This window comes from Xiphophorus couchianus, chromosome 11 (genome assembly GCF_001444195.1).
Source record: "Xiphophorus couchianus chromosome 11, X_couchianus-1.0, whole genome shotgun sequence".
NCBI classification, from domain to species: domain Eukaryota; kingdom Metazoa; phylum Chordata; class Actinopteri; order Cyprinodontiformes; family Poeciliidae; genus Xiphophorus; species Xiphophorus couchianus.
In genome coordinates this window covers 12,507,838-12,529,899 of record NC_040238.1, presented here as the reverse complement: position 1 = coordinate 12,529,899, position 22,062 = coordinate 12,507,838, and the positions used below count along the sequence as shown (strand labels likewise).

General features: G+C 39.9%; 1 protein-coding gene across 4 annotated transcripts in view; it reads left to right on the top strand.

Moving 5' to 3' along the window:
• Window positions 1-22,062, top strand: part of cadm1a (cell adhesion molecule 1a) — a 396,597-nt gene that overhangs the window by 259,949 nt on the left and 114,586 nt on the right. For all 4 annotated transcript variants that reach the window (XM_028031634.1, XM_028031635.1, XM_028031636.1 and 1 more), the window contains exon 2: window positions 12,520-12,537. In XM_028031634.1, the coding sequence (XP_027887435.1) occupies window positions 12,520-12,537 (18 nt within the window). The remainder of the gene's footprint in view (window positions 1-12,519; window positions 12,538-22,062) is intronic.

Here is a 22,062-nt window from a genome sequence, read left to right as displayed (position 1 = left end):
CCTATTTTTCTTAATTTTCCATATTTCTAGAAAAGGTTCACCTCGTTCCACATTTTCTTCTTTTGTAATGGAGGATTCATTTTGTTCTAAGGTGTCGAAACGGAAATTCTTTTTAGTTCAAGTAGTTAGTATTTTATTTTAAAAAAAAAACATTTTATGTAGAACATATTTAGAAAATCATATTATTTTGTAGCAGTGGAGGCAAAAGTGTGTCCACTGCTGAATGACCACAGTCCAGGTGGTGTAGTCACACCTGGAGTGTTACCTGGCTCCTTTTCAGTCTCTCCTGACTAAACCACAAAGTTCAAGCTAGTCCTAGCAGCACATTTACGTTTGTGATGGAAGGAGAGAAACATTTTTTACTCCCAAACAACCAGTTAGCAGGAGATGCTAATCTTTGCTGATGTTTCACATCTTCTACCATCATGCTAACTGTGTAGCAGTTTATGCTAGCAGCTATTTTCTTTGAATCATTTTCCTGTCTTACCTAGCTAACATGTCCTGTCTTAATCATTTTTAAGGGCAGATAAATGCGCACAAGTTGACGGTTAGATTCTCTACATTTCTTCCACGCCTTTGACAGAGTTGCTAATGACTGCGGATGTTGTAACATCTTCCGTTTGTTGCTTTATTTTTCTACGACCGGGTTTGTCCTGCTGTACAGCTTCATCCTCCCTCTTAGCCACCGGGCTAATTGTTCCTGCTCATGCACTCTTTGCAGATTCAATTATACGCCACTCTGGACTTTGAGGGGGAAAAAAAAAAAAAAAAAAAGACCTGGAAAGAGAGGAACGTTAGACAAAAAGTGCATGAGAGTGAATAATGAAAGGGAGAAAAAAAAAAAAAAAGAAAGCCCGAAACGGAGCTGGAGAAGGTCGCAGATAAGAGAGGGGAAAGTTGAGAGCAAAAGTGAGCGGATGGGAGCGACGGAGTGAGAGTGGCCCCTGGAGTCGTATATTTATGTAAGGAGAAATCAGCTCACTGGAGTGCACTCTGTAATGGCGCCCCTCTGTATAATGATTGACGCTGACCTCCCAAATAAGAGGATTAGCTTGTGCCTGAGCTGGCCAGAAATAATGGACCTCACCTCAGCTTAGCCGTGGTTTGACACAGCAGAAAATATGTTGGGGAAACAAGAAGAGCTGGACGGCAGGAGGCTTCCCTCAGCCGCACTCATCTGCATCGCCATTGTGTCAAATTGGACATGCATTCCTGCCTGTCTGCCGGGTAAACGCACACAAAAAAACCCACGGCAGCCCACACCGGAATGTGCTGCAGTCATTTATTTATTCCCCCCTTTAACAAGCAGTGCAATAACTTATTGTTTCTGTTATTTACAGGAAAATGAGCTCTTGTTATTGTGGCTTTCGGTCAGGCAGTGACAGGGCAGGTCCTCTGTACGCAGGAATATTGCGGCTAATGTCTGACTGGGGGGCACACTCTCCTTCCTGCTCTCTCCAGCAGCAGGATTAAAGCATCCATCTTGCTCTCCCACATCCCATAATAGCATTAGGAAAAGGCTGGATGGGCCTCAGCGTTTCGCTCAGGAATATCTGATACGGGGGACTGGCTGATTCAATTAGGTAAAAAGCCAGCTAGCAGGGATGGAGTGGTGATGGAGCGCAGTGGACACAGGAGAGCCTGGAGTCCGGCTTTTAAATCTAGAAAATCTCCTCCCTGCACAGAAAACCTCACATCCAGTCGTTAGCAGAGGAGCGTAAAGAGTTAGCATGGAGCAAAACAAACACAAAAAAACACTTTACTGGGATTTTATGTGATGCACCAACACATAGAAAGGGAAACTGTTGAAAAATATTTATTTTAAAAACAAAAATCAAGAGGTTGGGTGTGCCTGTCATCAGCCGGCGTTACTCCTGAATAAAAGCTAGAGCAATGTGAGGCGTCTGGAGGAAGATTAGGGTCACCAAAAATATGCAATTTCTGACTCTGAGATTAAAGTCAAGATTCAGGAAAAACAAAAAAGTTTGAATTCCCAGAATTCTGACTTAAATTTCAAAATTCTGAAAATTTCTAAGGATTCTGAGATTAAAATCAAGATTCTGGAAAAAAAAAAAAAATGGAACTACCAGAATTCTGACTTAAATTTTTAAATAATAATAATAATTTAAAAAACTGAATTCGGGGATTAAAAGCAAAATATGTCTTCTGACTTTAACTAATACACCTTGAACATACTGATAAGAATCAACTTCCATCAGTAACAGCTCGTGCTCTGAAGAGTGTTGCTGTTGCAGTGCTATGAATGTGGTCCATTTACTCATCAGAATAAGTTATGATTTTTGAGTTTCTACCAGATTGGTGACCAGCCGGGGCTAGACAAGATTTCAAACATCTGCTCTGACATTTTTATTCATAAATACAAACCGTTTGACTTAAAGCTGTTGTTCAAACCTCTAAATGACACCAAAACACTGGTCAAATATGAAGTGAAGAACCTGAAAAAGTTTCAGACCAGCTTTGAAAGCAGGAGGAGGTTGGAATGAAACACACAACTTTCAGGTTTTAAGTCGACTTCTTTTAGATCAGACAGACATGGAGGTGCAGGGTTAAAGAGACACTTGAAGAAAGTAGAAGAACCTAGAAATCAATGTAGCGTTTCACAGAAATCCAATAAAGTTGGACCCTTGGATCTGTGTTTTTGGAGTTCAGAATAAAATCTCTAGATGTGAGTCGGCCTCACAGGTGACGGCACACAGCAAAACGAAAAAGTCTGCAGAGTTTAAAATGTCAGGCTGCATCATCAGACCCAGACCAAGGCAGGACGCTCATCGCAGCTGTAAAAATAACACGGTCCTTTTAAATTGTTAAAATGTTTTAGTTGAATTTTCCACACTTCTTTCAAAAAAACTATTTTTTCCATTGATGTCCTTCTAGATTTCTTCCCATTTTGCAGATCAAGCACATTTACTATCTGACAAATATAAACTGGAAAAAAAACTAAAAAGTAGTTTTTGTTTATTAGGACAAACAAAACCAACTGGTTCTCATTTTCTCTCAGATTTTAGAATTTGTTTGATAATCTGAAGTAAAATAAAAAGTTAAATTTCTGCTAGAAATAGATCTCTTAAACTCAGTCGGACTGCCTACCGCAACTGTTAGCAGTTTATAGAATGAAACAAAAACACTGAGGATATAATAAAGTGCAGATTTGACAGAACCCAGTTCAGTTCCAGCAGAAATCCCGTATTTTTGTAGGATTTTATCCTTTCATGAGCAGCTTTCAGCCGGAGCGGCTCATTCAAGGCCAAGGTTAGCTCAATTCAGTTTTTCTTTTCACCAGCAGATTCCATAAAATCATCTCCACTCACAGCATCTGTCCTTCACAGACAGATTTCCACCCTCCGCGAGTTTTCAACTCTGAAATTCTTCAGCTTCGAATTGGAAGAAGGAAGAAAAAAAGGGAAAGAAAAAAAAACAGCAGATCCGGAGAGCTTTGAGAGTTGCTTTTAAATTACTCACTCAGTAACAATGGTTCAGAAACAATGGGAAGCTGCAGTTCTTCAGCTCTACTCATATTATTCCAAATGACTCTTTTTACGGCTAACCTGATGCTTTATCATTTTCCTTTTTATGGCAGCTAGATGGAAATCTAGACAATAGCTGCACTCATAAACTGAGGATTATCCTCATTTAAGCACCGCTTTTGTCCTACATTTTCAATGCTAGTGCACACAATCTGCCAGATGGTACTGTAAACACTCACTCTAGAATGGTACATTTCTCTGCTAAAAAGGGCTCTCCATGCATAAAGCTAGGCTTTTAAAGCCCAGGCCTCTCCTCTCCTCTTTTATCCGTCGTGAAAATGTGGGCCTATCTGTTCAAACGATGTGGACGCACAAGGCGGTTTGCGGTTTGGGGAGCTGGAGGACATTACCCAGGGCTTCTCTTTACCCGGCTCCCTGTGGACACAGCCTTTGGTGGTGGAGAAACGGAGGTTTCTCGCTCTTATCAGCAGGACAGCACCCAGCGCTCTAATCACCAGGTCCCAGAGACAGCCGGAGGTAAAGGGGAAGGCGATGGACGAGCGACATCCAAAGAGAGGCAGCGAGAGAAAGGAAACAAGGCGAGGGGACGGGGAAAAAAAGCTGTTTATGCCTCTAAGATTGCACCAAATGACAGCTGCTATCGAGTTCATTGCATAACCGAGTAGAAATCATTTTAGTGCAAAGAGACGAGTGCAGAGTTTTCGTCCCACAGCAGGTTTCTGGTGACGCAATGTGGAGACTTGGCAGCGGCTTTAAGTCTCCCTTTACCGGGAGCAGGTGCCAAAACGAATGCAAGACTAAAAGGTAGCAGAGATGGATCTGCGGCGGTTCTCAATTCAATTCAAAACACTTTACTGATCCCACAGGGAAACAAAGGCTGCCTTTCCACCAGTCCTGTTCAGTCCGCTTTAATCCAACTCCAGTCCGTTTGCCTGGAAAGTCCGGTTCGTGTTATGGAGGCGTGAATACTAACTGAACTCTGGGCCACCTACAAACCTCGGTCTGGGTTCGGTTGAAGTGAACTCTGGTTCAGTTCGAATGCAAATGAGAATGCCAAGTGGACCGGAGACCACTCCAAAAGCAGGAAGTGGACTGCAGTGCAGGGCATTCTGGGTAAATGCAACCAAAACAAATGTGCTGGCAGGAGAAATGCATCATGGTCTTTAGCCAAAAGACAAAAGAGAAATCCTCCAACTGCTAAAATCTGACGCCACTCCGTTTTTGTTTCTGTTTTGTGAAGAAGAAAGTTGCTCTCAGTGTCTTCTTCAGCGGTCTCTGTGTTGTTTCCTTCAGTGGGTCTTTGGTGGAGATAACAGGAAGACGATGACTGGATGGACGGAGAATACAGATGCATTCAGGTTTTTCTTTGTCGACAGTTTTAGAAACTATTCTTTCTTTCCACGTCACAATCATTTAGTACTTTTTCAAAGAAAACCGTTCCAAAGAGGGAGACAGAAATTGGTTTGTGCTAGGGATGCAAACAATTAATCGACTTATGATTGTAGATTAATAGTTTATTATATTAAAAGTAGTTCTAATTGATCAACCAGTAAAGTTAGCTTAAAACTTCTTTTAGTGTTGTAGTTTGGTGGCCATCCAGCAGAGGGAGCAGCTGGTCATCCGTAACCATAGAAACAAAGATGACATATAGTCCTGTTTGGGATGCAAAACGCACTTTATGCAGTTCTGTTTTGAAATATAAAAACTCCACAAAGTCATTAAGTTTCATCTTAACTTATTCAGCCATGCTGCATTAAATCATGAAAAACATAGCGCCTTACTGTTGTGGAAAGATGGTCGGCCCAGTTAATACAAGGGAAGACGTATCAATTAGTTGTTTGTTGATCAATAAAATTGATCAACTTTACATTAACTCATGAATCCATTTCTTTCATCCCTATTTTCTACCTATCCTTCTGTTGTATTTTGATCATAACTTACCAACGAAATGTTGAGACATCCCTAAAATATTTTTCATGTTAATGTTGAAAGACCTTCACCCTTTAGTCTTTTACGACTGAAACTCCAACCTCTACCAGTAGCTTTTAACGCTGCACAGTTGTAGATGAAGCTAATGGATCTCTATATCACAGGAACGTGCGGCTCGCTCTTCATGTGTCAGGCTGAGCCTCCTGCATTTCACAGAGACAAAATAATAATAGAGACGTGTGCAGGAGAGGCGAACCTTAATTACTTAAACCCCTGCTGGCAGCATTCCTGTCTCCTGATCCTGTGTTAGCTACATAATAAGAAAACGCTGTAGGCCGTAAATAACAGATTAATATTTTATCACAATGCTTTGAAGCCAAAGGGGATCCAGGTACGGCTGTAACCTTCGAGCTCACAGAGATGCAGCAAACAGTGCAGCGATTTCCACACTCGACGTGCTGCTGCCTTAAAAGAAAGGCAGTAGGGTCGCTGCGATTGATAATTAGTTTTTAATGTGTCACACCCATCATGTCCAATTTCATGCCCTTTGGGCAGCTGATCACAGATTTAATCAACATGTTATTGCTTGCTGTACTTAAACCGACTGCGGGGAGTGAGACGGGGACGGTGTGTTTGAGATGGAGGAGCAGCAGAGAAAGGTTGTCAGCATGTGCATCCATCCCGACAACGTCCCTCTGTGATGGACACTGACTGTGCGTTCCAGGCCATTAACCAAGAGCGACGATTGAAGATGACGTATTTGGAAGTGTTTGGGAGTGTGGCGTGTTGAAGGAAGTCTTTGTTATTGTGCTTCCAGTGAAGGAAAGAGTCACCAGGCTTTACATAATGGATGCAGATGGCAACAGGTCTGGTTTGTTTAGTAAGTCCATTTGGAAGCACCCATTTATTTTAAAACCCAGTTGATTCATTAGCAGTAGGGTTTATCTGCTCATTTTCTACCATAATCTCCCAACATTTCGGGATTAAAAAAACAGCACCATCTCCAGCCCTTTTTTTTTAGATTTTATTTGACATGTCTGTTTAGCTGTTTAGCTATTTAGCTATCGCGGTAGGTAGCTACTACTTTCATATTTTGAAATGTTTTGTAAATGAACCTTGAAGTCCTATTAGCTGGATTTCTGTTACAAATGTACAAAAAACTTTTTCAATGTATCAGTAATGTCGAAAAAACACAATTCCACAATTGCGCTGTTTCCATTCAATAAGAAAAGCAAAATCACACATGAATAAGTTTGTCCATGTGATAAGACATTAAAAAGCCGCACCATCCTCCTCCTGCCACTTCTGTTTCCATTGCAGTTTTGTGAAATAGACTAATTTTGATACAGCTGTCAACCTCCTCATCCTGGAGCAAAAACTTCTGGAAAAACATGTTTGTTTGTTTGTTTGTTTTTCAAAATTGCCATGTTTAAGCAAATTTATTTTCATAATTGCAATTTGCGCAGTTATATATGGTCAATGGAAACCCAGCCACAGAGATAAGTTTTAAGCTGATTATCAGAGAAAACAGCTAAAAGTGACTAAATTATTTTAAAAATGTTCAAACTGATGGATGAACTCAGAAGTATGAACTTCAACATCAGTTGAGTACATTAGTACTACAAGGCACATTTGCTCTAATGGGCAAATAGCAGAGCTAATTTGTTGTTTAGCGCTTTTGCTAAGATATTTAGCACACTGCGCTGCCCCTAAGCGTTTCAGGGTCAACTCTAAAGGACTAATTTACTTGGCTGTTTTGTAAACTTTGTTTTGAAGTTTTGGTTAACATCTATTCAATTTTCAAGTAGTTAGCCGTTTATATTCATGCTCTTATTTTTGAAGAGGGTGGAGACTGTTTACGCAGAGGTTCTGTTTCCTCTCCTCAGTTTCTCTGTCTTTTTTAAAACAATAACTTTATTTTAATCAAGAAACATACAGAAACAAAATAAAACAGACAGTACAATATAGAGGACAAGTACAATATCTAAGGACATCATAGCACAAATTAAACTGTTGTCAAATCTTTCAAAGGCAGACATAATGTGAAATGCTTTAGCATTAGCTTCTGCTAAACATTGTGTTGGTGTAACATTTAGCATTAGTGGAACTAATGTTTATGATTAGTACTCTAAGGTTAGTTCATTTAACTTTTTAGTTAGTGTTGAATAGTACCACTGAGTACTATTCAAGTAAACTTCATTATTATGTAAAGTATTTGTTATTCTAGTAACATTTGGGATCATATTTGTTGCTAACTTCTCATTTATCCATGAACGCTGCATCATGATTGCGTCAGTTAGAAGCTATTGTTTTCTGGCTCCTTTACGGACTTTGACAGGTTTGCAGGTAAGTCAAAGTTAGTCTGTTGATTAGCCAGGCTAGCTGCTGTGGGAGTGAACCTTTATAGTTGTGCATTGGACTAATATGATAGGCTAATTGTTGTAGCCTGCTATAGCCTGTTTCTGTAAGTGTAAAATCACTCAGCAAAGAGTAGTATTTGGTGTGTGACAGATTGCTAATTGTCAATGATGCAGCAGGCCAATTATAGCACATGCTAAATGTGATAGCCACTTGCTAGCTGTTGTAAATCGTTTTTGTTCAAACAGTGTTGTTACCTTTAATGTCATAGATTCCTCAAGTATTGCAACCATCTCACCCTACACAGCTCACAGGAACAATTTAAACATTGAGAACGTTTAAATTGTAGCTGAGTTATGATGCAAAGCTTTACTTGTTTAGGAACCATGACTTTTTAAACCTTTAAACCGGAATCTGCCCTGAGGCCTCATAGAAATGTGGTTCTGTCTCTGGCGATTGGAAACACCCTTTCTGGTCAGAGTTTCTCAAATTACTTCTGATCTGTCCTGACCCTTGTTTTTGGTCGTGATTACGTCAATCTTTATAACCGCTAACTACATTTAGACGAAGCGGCAGACAGAGAAGTGCAAGTGTTTATCTTAAACTACTTGCCTTCATGGCTGTGAGTCAAATGTGGAGAGAGACATTGGGTGTAGTGGAGGCCTTCATTAAATGCAGCTCAGGCCCTGGTGAAGCCCTGGTTAATGTCCCTATCATCTCTGGAGTGGGCCAGCGCCTGGCTCTGTGTCCAAATGATTCATGTTTAATGCATCTCTGCAGTCCTTGTCATTTAACCTCACCTCTGGAGGTTGCGGGTCGGGGTGGGTTAGCAAAAAGCTCCCACAAGGCCCGCGAGGGGCAGAGCGGCCATGCAGTTATTCTTCACCTGCTCTCCATTTGCTTAACATGGGGACGGCTGCTCCATGTTTGGCCTGTTGCCGCTCAATCTCCCCACAGCAAACCCTCCGCATCACACCGCGTGAACCTGAACTCCACGGTGGTCCAGGTTGAATCGGTGGCTCTCTCTGAAGCACTTTGTTACTCCGCTCTCTGCGTACTATGCTTGAATGCTTAAGCAGGAGACTACTGATGCGTTGCAGAGAGACTTAGCAGTTTACTCTTCTGGTGAGTGCTGGAGCTTTGGTAAAAGCTTTTCTGGTGAAACTGAAGGCTGTCAAACTCAATCAAGATTTTGTCGAGCAGAATAAGCGCTGCGTTAGAGCCGGGAAGTCAAGGGATTTCACCAGACTGAATTCAGGATGCATGGATTGAAGTTTCTGCCGCCTATTAAACACAAAGCGGGTAGAGGATTAATTATCTAAAGGCATAAAAAGGCAAATAAGTTTTGCAGATTAACACGTCAGGAGAAGGATGTGACTTAGGGACATATTTGTCCTCAAACAGACAAAGTAACCAGAGGTAGCACAAAACACAGTTTCCAAATGATTACGGTGGACCCACGCCTAATCGTGGAGCAATAATTATGAATTTCTCCTCCAAATTATTTGTGGAAAGCACTCCAATTCTCTGATTTTTCTTGGACCATATCTACAATAATCTACAGAGAATGCAGCTTGGGAAACTTAAAAACCTTAGCACAATGCTACTTCACGTTACAAGCTGTGAAGCAGCCAATCCAAGAGCACCATTTATTTTCCTTGGCTCTGATTGGCTGTAACCTCAAGAGCGAAACTAAAGCAGACTGTATAATTTAGCTTGTCTGGTCGTGGCAAGATGGTGTGTATTTATTCATATTAAGGTCAGAGTTTCCCCCAGTGTGTTAGGACTTCTACGCCAGCTGTAACAGGATGTACAACTTGCAACGTTTTCTGGTAAATGTGAGTCGGGTCTTTGTGTTCTATTGGGTCAGCAGCGGTTCTGGCCTTGGAACTCTCCCAGGAGGCCATTATTGCACAGTCAGTTTCTTATTGTCGATTAGTGACCTCTGACCTTTTCTGAGGCAGTGAGTCCTGCAGAGCTTTAGATGTTCTGGACCTTCTGGATGATTCTTTGATGAGATCTTGGAGTAGTTCTAGTGGGTCTGCCTCTCCTGGCCTCTCCTGGAAGGTTCTCCATGGTTCCATGTGTGGATAAAGTTCTAAGTGGGTTTTTGGAGTCCAAAAGCCTTAGAGGTGGTTCTGTAACCCTTTCCACTCTGATGGATGTTAGAGACTGTTTCTAATCTGTTATTGAATTTGTATAAATCAGGACATGATGTGTTGCTTTTTGATAGATTGAGTCAAGGTCAGATCAGGCTTGGATCAAGGTCAGATCAGGGTTGGATCAAGGTCAGATCAGGCTTGGATCAAGGTCAGATCAGGGTTGGATCAAGGTCAGATCAGGCTTGGATCAAGGTCAGATCAGGGTTGGATCAAGGTCAGATCAGGCTTGGATCAAGGTCAGATCATGGTTGGATCAAGGTCAGATCAGGGTTGGATCCAGGTCAGATCAGGGTTGGATCAAGGTCAGATCATGGTTGGATCAAGGTCAGATCAGGGTTGGATCCAGGTCAGATCAGGGTTGGATCAAGGTCAGATCAGGGTTGGATCAAGGTCAGATCAGGGTTGGATCAAGGTCAGATCAGGGTTGGATCCAGGTCAGATCAGGGTTGGATCAAGGTCAGATCAGGGTTGGATCAAGGTCAGATCAGGGTTGGATTGGGTTACATTGGATCAAGTCAGACATTATGTCTGAGTCCCAGCAGTGAAACTCTTTTTTTTAAGCTAAGGTAACTAATGGTTGTAATTATTTTTCTACATATACTCATGCTGGTATCTAACTATTCATCTATTGAATTCATCATTTGAAAACTGTGCTTTGTATTTGCTCAGTTTATCTTTATTAAAATCTATTTGATTATCTGAAACACTTCTAAGGGGCTTGATAGTTTTTCACATCACTGTATAATAATTTATCCTCATTATTTCATTTAATTTTCTTGTTTCTTTCTCATCCTTCATTTTTCTTCAAAGGCAGCCTTCCTCTCCCTCCTCCTCTCCATCACTCCTACTCAGTCTCTGAATCCCTTTCTTGCTTCGGATAATGGTAATTAGAATATCACCATGATTGAAATTTGGCCAAACTTGAAGAGGAAATAGGTTTTCTAATCAAAAGCTGCCTCTTAGCTGGAATCCTGATGCTTCCTTGGCTGAAGACTGTTCCTCTATGATGAGGGCCCAAATGGCTGCCAGACTGTACCAAAGGCCAACTCTCTCTCTCTCTCTCTCCCTTTCTCTTGCTCGCCCATGTTGGACCGGCGCCTCGGCTCAGGGTGATTTCGCCGATGCTTCCTGCTTCTGTCATTTATTAATTCTCAGGTTTTAGATTTTCTGCTGTCAAATATCTTATATTATTGCTTTTAAATAAAGATTTTAATACTTTACATCATAAAATATGTCAATTGTTTCCGCATTTAAAGGTATTTGAAGAAATTTTTTTTTTCATTATTTTTTATGCTTTACTGAGGTTTTTTAGGTTTATGTATAAATCAGATTTTATTTGGTCTAAACAAAATTGCAAATCGTTTTTGCAATTTGGCTGAACTGGTTGACGTCATGATTTTAAATAAATATTGAGCACGAAAGAAGACTTTACATTTTTAAATTTGTTTAGGAAATAAACAATATTTGGTTGTTTTTGTGCTCATGATTTTATTTTATGATAAAGTTTTATACAATTAATGGGATTGTTGACAAAAACATCCAATGGGTTACATTTTAACAATTAGATGATATTACAAAATAATAAAAAATACATCTAAAACAAATTAGGTTACCTAACAACTATCAGATTATATAACTAAGTAATACAATTTGGTAAATTAAATAAAAAATATATATATTGAGAAAACAAAAAAAAATCACAAATATTCTTTACTTATCAGCTGAATTGTAATTTGTATTACAATTTATCAAGCTATATAAAAAATGAATTAAAGTATTTAACTAAAACAGTTAAATTGGATTTAATCTATAAACTGAACAATTTGAGATTTTCCTCTACTATGAACATGAGATTTGTTTTTCTTTTCCTCATATTTGTGCAGAAATGTAACAGAAAACACGATTCTTTGTTCCATTGAAACATTAAAACACTGCTGAATATCAGACGGTCGTCCCATTAAAACCACTAAGTAAAGCCGCCCAGAAACTGAGAAACGATCCTGTTTGTGAGACGAGTTGTGTGTTGCAGATTTCTTCGGCTCGGAGCGAGGACGTCCTGGAGTTGCCTAGTAGCAGAACATTTAAACTTTTAGTGGGACTTGATGGAAATGCGCTGTTTCAGTTTAATGGAGCTGCATACATGTTTAAGCCCCCAAACTATGCATGAAAGCTATTAGCTGAAATGATGACTGAAGTAACGACTTAATTGAGCCTCATCTGGCTGTAAAAGGCTCGTTTCCTGGTAAAATGCTGCAGGACTTTTAGCTGGTTGCTCTGTTTCCACCTGCGATTAGCGACTTCTCAGAATGATGCTGAATGTAGATGTTTGTCTTTTGAAGCTGAAATGTTATTTTTGTTTCCAGCAACTCCCTGATATTATTTGAATGTTTCTTCTCTAGCAGGGAATCGACCCATTTCCCGTTTCTCGTGTTCTTTCCCAGCATGCTCCACTATGTTCGTGTAAATCAACCTTAAGCAGGTGTTTCAGTGCTAATCTCCCTTTCTGTTCTGTGTTTCTCCCCCCTCCCCTACCTGTTTCCACCTGCCTGACCCTTCCACCTCAGGAGCTGCACAGGAACCAGGTAAGCCCTTCCTGCATGTTCTCCTTTCCTCCGCGCCACAGCTTCCTACGTTCCAGCTTTTCTCCTTCACTTGTTTAATTCAGGCTTCCTGTCGCCTTCTGGTGTGGGAGACCAAAAGTGTCAAAAAACAAGAAAAATCCAATCAAAACATAATAAATAGAAATAATTGCAAAATTTTAATCCTTAAAACTTCGATATTAAAGCTGTTGCTCTTTTAACTTCAGCCGTATTGAGACATAAACACAGTTTTCATCTGATAGAACAAGGTGTCTGTCATCTACGCAGCTCAATTGAAGGCTTAAAATTTGAGATTGAGTTGAAAAGTTATTTTTAACTCAAAAATTGATTTGAAACTTACGGAGCCCTCTAGGGGACATGGGGAATTTTTTTTCTTTTGCGTTCCCTCGCAAAACATTTGCGTTACCTCGCAAAACTTTTGCGTTCCCTCGCAAAACTGTACTGGTCAGTTATGCAGCATAATTGAATACTGCCAGCCTTTCTTACGGTGGGCGCCGTACTTTATGCTTTAATATAAGGTTATGTGAGGTTTTTCCATGAATGTTAATATCTTTTTGTGAAATATCTGAAGTTTTATATCTTTCTTTAGGATAGAAAGGCACCACAAACCTACGATATAAACAGAAACCTTCCGTAAGTAGGAAAGAAATAAAAATACATTATAATTTGGACTATTTCTGAGTTATTATCGCGGGTAATAAATCATCTGACAGTTTTGATTGTGTCTCTGTTGTGTTCGTAGTCTGAATGGTTTAAAGAGCTGCTTTCAGTGCCGCTCCATCTTCGCCTTAACAGACATAAACATGCAGTAATAAATCGATTTTCAATCAGTGTTTTGCACCAAACAGTTAATAATAATAAACAAGTTTTCACTGAGGCTCTGTAAGAGCCATATGAATGAAATAAGTAATTATTGATATGACAGGAGCAGCGGCTTTGACACTTGTGTGGTGGGTGTGTCGATGTGGGCGTGACGTCACCAGGTATGAATGGGAAGGATTCTGGCTTTGTGTGTTTTAGGAAGCAGATGAGCGGGGCGGTCAGTCCTTGCAAAGTTTGGAACCTGATCATCAAAATGGAATAAATCGATAATTGTGACAGAACAAAGAAAAGGTTTGGAGTTGATTGATAAACGGACAGATGAGATTCCCAGAGTTAACCCAGTGCGGCCCTTTACCATCATTAGTTTGTCGTGTTTTTAATAATAAAAACTTGTTAATAGTAAAAACTGTTTGGTGCAAAACACTGATTGAAAATCGATTTATTTTTTACTGCATGTTTATGTCTGTTAAGGCTGAGATGGAGCGGCACTGAAAGCAGCTCTTTAAACCATTCAGACTACGAACACAACAGAGACACAATCAAAACTGTCAGATGATTTATTACCCGCGATAATAACTCAGAAATAGTCCAAATTATAATGTATTTTTATTTCTTTCCTACTTACGGAAGGTTTCTGTTTATATCGTAGGTTTGTGGTGCCTTTCTATCCTAAAGAAAGAAATAAAACTTCGGATATTTCACAAAAAGATATTAAAATTCATGGAAATACCTCACATAACCTTATATTAAAGCATAAAGTACGGCGCCCACCGTAAGAAAGGCTGGCAGTATTCAATTATGCTGCATAACTGACCAGTACAGTTTTGCGAGGTAACGCAAAAGTTTTGCGAGGTAACGCAAAAGTATTGCGAGGTAACGCAAAAGTATTGCGAGGGAACGCAAAAGAAAAAAAATTCCCCATGTCCCCTAGAGGGCTCCGTAGAAACTGAAAATAAAGATCAATTTTCAGATTCAGGTTTTTTTCCGTTTCAAACATCTTGCCTCTCTGGGCGTGGGGGCGGGGCCCCGTGACGCATGGGCGGGGCCTCGTACATCGGGGGGGCGGAGCCTCATGTGACGGCGGGCTGAATCATGAAAGCTCCAAACAGCAGCTGGACTGAATATTTTCAGGACCCGTGGGAACTGGAAATGTTTCTACAACATCATAGATTTTCTATTTTTATGTGATTTTTGAAAAATAATATGCCTTGCTGATATTAGCTGCTTATATTGACACACGTCACAAATTTGTGCCAAAATGATCTTGACAAAGTCTCCACATCGGGATATCTTCAGTCGGACACTTTACAGATTTGACCAAGTCAGATGTTAATAACTATCGAAGCTTTGTTCTCATTAAAACAACTTTTTTACAGCTTTATTCTACTAGTATTATGTCTTTTTTTCTCGTAAATTTTAACAAAACAAATTTTAGTCTGCCCCTAATACTTGTGAATGTGTAATGTATCTATTTTATTCAGATAAATGAATCTGAAATCTGAAACAAAATTTCTAAAGAGAAGATCAAACTGTTGCGATGGTCCAGTCAAAGTCTAGACACCTCAACCCAATTGAAATGCCGTGGTGGAACCTTCCCAGAGCTGTTTGCTTGTAGAATACTGGATAAAAATACAGCGGCAAATTTGCTAAATTAAATAAGTTGCCTGGTATAAAAGCAACATTATTTTAGTCCTCTTTTGCAACTTGAAAGAAACCAAACTGTTTATGGAAGAATGCACACTGTCCAAGAACGCCATTTCAGCTTCAATTTAAGCCACAATGGATAGAAATTGGACAACAAATAAGAAATCATTTTTGTGACAAATTCACAAACCAGGCCTGCAGCCGATCCCCACCGTGCGTCCACCAATCAGGAGCCTCGCAGCCCATCTCCGGCCCTTCTGTCCTCAACATGGAAACCAAATCCGTGCCCAGTTTCTGTCCCCACAACCGGTGAACTCCTTTCATGTTTCGGTGGCGTTTTCAAAAGAAACTTCTAATTCGGAGGCTTTAATAAGCCGTCTCATCAGCGTTCAGGTTGATCTCAGATCCCTGGTTCTGCTGACTGAACCGTCGGCGGAGCCAAATGAGCGCGGCAGCAGCCAAATCTGACTCGCTTACCCTTTTGAACTCTTCGCCAACGGCTGCAGTTCCTCAGAAGGAGTAGAGAAAGTAACGATGGCGCTGCCAGCAAACTGCCTTCAAGGTTTGAACCACCCGCTTTAAACGCGTTGATGAATTTTGGACTTTAGATTAATTAGCAAAGCCATTTTTAGTAGAGTCAGGAAGTCATTAATGTTTATGGTTAATCCTGAGATATTTAGTCCCTAAAGTCACTTCTACATGTTTTGTGTAGTTAATTAGGAGTCAATTAGAGAAATCAATTGATGCTCCAGATGGTTTATTTTAGCTTAGAGGAATTCTGAAACTTTTAGGTGATGGTGTTAGTTCATAATAGCGTTCATTAAAAGTTTACAATGATTAGGTAAAGTCTGTAAAAGGATGGAAATATCTTAGAAATGTAAGACAAGTTTTGTGATAGTGGGAATGCAAAGGGAGCACATCTGTCTTGGTCCTTAAAGAAACAATCTTTAGTCCTTGTTAATCTTAGTTTCTCCATATCAGTGGTACAATGAAAAACACAACATTTTCTAAAAGACTACATGTTGGATGGACCAATAGAAGAATTTTGGCCAATATTTTTATCCAATTTTATGGCCAATAACCAATATTTATTTTTCCACGCAACACGATGGAAATACACATCAATTATTAATGCAGACTGACCCTTGTTGTTATGGATTTCACTGTGGAACGAAACTCTAAGTTATTTCCAGAAAATCACCAATTTTTTTATTTAAAATATTGGAAACAAGATGCATCTTGGGAAGCTGGAATGCCAAGGCTTCGTGGCTGTTTGATTTTATCTGAAGTCTGATGTAACTTCCATCCACTATTCTGACAACTTCATTATTTTTATAAATGACTTTATTTAAAACAAGAAACATTCAGGAACAAAATAAATACAATATCTAAGAGCATGATAGAACATGCACATTATATTAAAATTAAATTGGGGCTTGAGGGGCTTGTACTCTTTAAGGGCAGATGTGATCTGAACTCTAGTTAGCGCTTTAGCTTCTAATAGCTCTGGTGTTGGTGTAGTAGAACTAACTTTTTAGCTAGTGGATCCCATTAATAATGTAATATACTCTTTACTTACACCAGAGCTTCATCTACAGCTCTGGTGTAATATGATAGTATAACATAAAGGGTATTTATGGGACAGTTGTTAGGAGGAAAACTCTAACGGTCTCCTGTGCAAATTAGAGTAAAAATGCTGGTCAGAACAGGAGCAGATATTACTTCTACTGGAATTTGGCTTCCCAACGTTCTTCCTTCTCACTAACATAATCCTGATGAATATAAATGTTTTAAACATCAGTTCAAGCTGCAGATTTCTCCATAACTTCTTGGTTCTTGGGTGCATTGTTCTGCTCTGATCTGCTCTTTGGCCAGCTTCTGAAGCGCCCTCTGTTGCTACGCGTTCGGTCCTTTAATGGAAGCCTAACCTATAATTTTCATCAGGCGCAATCCTGAAATTAATTAGTCGTAAAGGTGATATTATATATGCCCTTTAAGTAGCTACTGATAGCAGAGCAGCGTAACAATAGAAAACTGGATTTTGCCCTATAGTGCCCTACAGCTAATAAAAGCTTGCTGCAGCCACATTGATTAGCAAAGAAGAAAAAAAAAGAGATAGTGTTTGAAAATGGCCTTCTGCCGAGCTGAAAGGTAACATTTTTAGAAAAGACCTCAAGGCTAAAAAATATTTTGTGCAGTCAAAGGTCCCGTTGTTTGGATTCTGCAGAAAAGGCTTCTTTCTTTCTGCACGGGTGCCTCACGTGTCGGTTCTGGGTGCCAATCAATAGGATGGGGGGGGGAGCGAGGTGGGCCGAGCGCCGCCACGGTTAAACACAAGGAGCCTTATCCACGTGTGGACAGACGGGCTCTTTAAACACACGCCGGCACGCATGCATGCGTGTGCGCGCGGCCTCACACGCGCCGCACGCGGAGCACAGCTCAGATAAGTGACTGAATCAATCACGCGCATACAGTGTTTGCTTGTCAGCCTGTATGCTTTCCCTTTTATAACACGGGTTCAATTTCCCAAGCTACTGGAGCCCTATCGGTGTTTTTCCAAGAGATATATTCAGCAAGGTCATCTCTCACTGCAACAAGAAACAGCGCAGCCGCAGGGACGTGTTTTTGCTATTGAAATGTCAATATTCACTCTAGCCTGTCGCATTATAATCTACGTTTATCAATAGAAAGGCAGCTTAGGACACGGCTCCTTCTTTACCGGGACGTGTTATCCGACTGCTGTCCACTGATTTATTCAGGTAATAGCAGCATGAGAGAGACGGGTCCTGTTAAACTTCTCCAGCCTCGATTTCATAATAATTTCAGATTTTATTTTAAAGTTTGAGCATTCCTTAAAAATCTAGTAAAATGTTAATATTTTTCGCAAAGCCAAAGAGTTTGACAGTGTTAAGGGAGCTGGAAGCAGGACAGCATAATTAATAAAGTGTAAGTCAAGTGCACGCTATAAAAAAGTTATGATTGGAATAAAATTTAACAGGGAGCAGGGGGTTTTACGCACAGCTCATGTTCGAGAACTTTCACATCCTCAATTTACTAGGAATAAACTAATAAAAAGAATTACGCTTTCCTGCATCAAGTGCTCTGAAAAAGTATTTGACCCCATAGCAGATTTCTGACGTTTCTAGTTTCTGTCACTTTTTCTTGTTTCAGATCATTTAACTATGTTTTACTTTTTAATGGGTAAAAAGAAAAAAGAAGCATTTTTCAAAAGATGATTTCAGAAATGAAGGGACAAAAATATTAAAACAATCCTGGCCCTGTGTGAAAATATTTCAATATTTGGAAATATTTCAAGCTACTTTTAATAATTACTTTAACTTACTGTACTGTTTGACATCTAGGATGATAGTTTTGTAAAATGCCTCATGACATTTGTTGTGAATTTTCACAATATAAACACATTACATGTTATTGTTTACATCCAGACGTTTTGTGCATGCTCACAATGCTGGAGGGCAAAAAGGCCATTCTTTTCTTTGCCATTTTTGTTAACTGAGTCAAAATGCAAGGTATTACACAGGACATCTACATGTTAAGGTTGTCAAAGTCAAACTAGCATAACTGAGCTACGTTCTTTCTCCCTTGCTATTTTTTATTTATTTTGCATTAAAACTTTTTCCTGACCTTGTTATGTTGACAATTAGTAGCAAAGTACTGCGTCCCTTTTTCTTTTGTATTTATCATACGTACATTTAAGATTTAACACTTCGTGTTGGTCACTTAGATAAAACCAATGCTAGTCATCGGCGGCGGGCAGCTTTTGGCCTAAAGCAGGAAGCTGCAGAAGGGATCCTACCATCATCCCTGAATGTTCCTTCAAACACCCTGAATGTTCCCTCAAACACCCTGAATGTTCCCTCCATCCCTCCGTAACGGTTCGTGTAAAAACCTCCACCTGTGTAAAGGTTTCTGAGCCAAACCTCCCTTCATACAGATGATCAGCAGCAGAGAAACAGCAGCCAGACCTGCTGCCAGCCAGAAGAACCAACGAAGCCGCCGCAGTTTGGCTTCTCTGCTGCACTAAATTCTGCCTCTCTGGCTGCTTCTATCAATAATATTAGATATTAATAACGAATAAAAAAAAATGCATGCAGCGACTGCACAGATAAATATTGCAGATTTGTGCCTTTTTGTTTAACTGAATCTGAAGGCCAGTCTGTGTTGACAGGGTCTGCTGGATCCTGCACCAGTTTCAGGCTTCGATCCGTCTGCCTGCTCAGATTCCCCTCAGTACATGGAGCCAAAACGTCAAGTTGTCAACATGTTTGACTCAGGGCTGGCTGCACAACTATGTGGCAATTTCCTGTGACGAGGTTGATTTGATATTTGTGCCATTGTAATGATTGATTATTATGGAGCAAATCAGAGAAATCCCCCCAACACGTCCTACAGACTAACATCCGTCTTCTTTCCTCGGCTTTTAAAGCTCTGCTGTTTGTTGCACCACCAGTAGAAAATATATCTGACTAACTAATGTTTCTGTTATCAATTATATAGATATATGGTGGATTTCTTTTAAAACCCCAGCCTATTCCATCAGGTCTCATTTAGACCTGCGGGCTGTGAAATTTAATAAGCGTCCTTAAATTTAATAAACGCACTTTGACAGGCGCCTCCTAGTGTCCAAACAACATCGCAGCAGGTGACTGATTGTTTAATTTGTATTTTTTTCCCTGGAAAAAGTTTTTCAGTTCCTCCATTTTGGGCAAAATGAAAACCAAAGTAATTCCAACAAGAACATTTTTCATTTCATTCTAGCCAGAGTCTTTTTGCTAATTTATTGTTTTACTGCTGAACAGTGAACCAAACGGAACGATCACGAACGATCCGATTCGTTTGAACAGTTCTTTAACCCAAACAATGGCACGCCTGTCTGTTTGTTAGTTGTTCTTTGTTTTTATCAGCTTTGTTTGCTCATAATGCTGTGTATGACTTTAATCATTCAGTTTTTGGTAGAAAGAGAGAAAAGAGAAAAATGATAAAGCATTCTCATGGAAATTATTGAGTTTGTCTTAATTTATCATGCGATTAACTGATTTATTGCATATTGCCACAGGCCTATGAAAGTGAACTATTTTCCTCTACTGTTTGTTGCATTTTATTTTATTTTGTTTCTATAACAAAAATGGCACAAAACTGTCCTTAATTTGCGCAACTCTGTTATTTTTTGTTGCAAAAAATCCAACTAAACACTACATGAGTATTTGATGTTTATATCTTGAAATTGTATCTTTTTTTTTCCACTTTTTTCTCCAAAGAGTTTCTGCGGCACTAGTGTATTTTTTGCGACAGTAGGCAGACAGGAAAGAGGGCGAGGAGAGGGGGGGAAGACATGTGGCAAAGGTCGCTGGGACCGGGAGTCGAACCTGCGAGGACTAAGGCCTCCAAACGTGGGGCACGCTAACCCCCTGCGCCACCACAGCACGTCCCGAAATGGTATCTTTTATGAAAATATGTACTTGTTTGTGCAAGATCAGATGACGGCGATTCAACTTTTTTTTAATAACTATTTTTAACAATTAACATAAAAGTATATTTTAAGGCTAAAATGGTTTGTTCTTAGAAAAATATCCATTTTCATAATGAACTGGTGCTGGTTTAACCATATTGAGAAACCAAAACTAACAGGAGGTTTGGGTTAATTTCCAAACCAAATGCTCAGTGTAATCTTCTAACAACGTTTCAGTGGAAAGGTGGTTTTGCTGGTTCTGCATTCTTGCCATGTTGGATTTCGGTTATCAGAGTTTTTCTTGTATTTCCTCGCTGCTCCAGCTGAGGGTGAAGGAAAACTTGCAGAGCTAAAGTCGCCTGTCCTCAGCTGTTTGTCGCCTGTCGCGGCCCCTGAAGAGAAAATCTGCTTCACCCAGCGAGTGTCAGGGTTGACGGTGAAACGCCGCCACGCTGCAGCCGCCTGACTCGACACAATATCCACATGACTGGCTGCACATTTCAGACCCAGTCGCTCCACAGAACCACCCACACTGGCAACGTGAAGCTGGGTCCACCGCGCTTAAAAAATTCATAACCGACTTTCTGCAGCTTTGTTGAGTTAAAACGCTTTACATAATACAGATGAAATGTTTTAGCACTGACAGACTCCCTGGCATTAAGAGTCACATTTCAAAAAAAATTACAGCTGAAGCTTAGATGCCTTTCATTTAATTTAGTTTAACATTTTATATCAGATTATTCTGTAACAATTTACAGAATAGTTTTTCATTTTATGCGTTTAGATAAATCTGCTTCATTTTTCATGGGGAAAAAGGAAAACAAATGAAGGTAAAACCTTTTCTGGAATATAAAGAGTCAGTTAAAGAACGACAATCAGCCACCGTTTAGCCCGTTGTTAGCGCTTGCTAGCAATAAAACATATTTGACAGCCAGACATTAAGTCACATACTGTTTACTTGTTTATTTATGACATGGACGTCCTGATGTGGCGCTATATAACAGCGTGAACGAATCACATCCTGACGCGCAGTACAGCTGCTGTCCTGTCTCCCACTGCCTGGGTTTCCATTACAAATTCACGCAAAACTTTGATGATATTCTGGCGAAAAAAACACAATTTTGCAATTGCAGTGATTCCATTACATAACAGATCTAATTAAAAGACACGTGAATAAGTTTGTTCACACAATAAGTCACAAAAAAACATGATCCTCCTACCACTTCCTGTTGTTTTCTTTGTCTTTTCCTCCAGTAACATCCGGTTATTCATCACATGAACGTGAAAAAAGTCTTACTGTTGCTGTTTTGTGAAACACACAAATTTCACGTTTTTAGTGAAAAAGCGTGATGCGTTTTGAAATCACTCATTTATTTTCGTTCTTCCAATTTGTGCAGGTGTATGGTCAATGGAAACAGTTGGTCAGTGAATCATTTTATGAGTCACGGAACGAAGAAGTTTCACCCGACCGTCGTTGACCTCATCTGAACTGAACAATGAATGAATCGGTTGATTCAGTTCGTTCATTTTAGTGGATCGTTCATGAACGACTCACCAGGAATCAGAAAGCT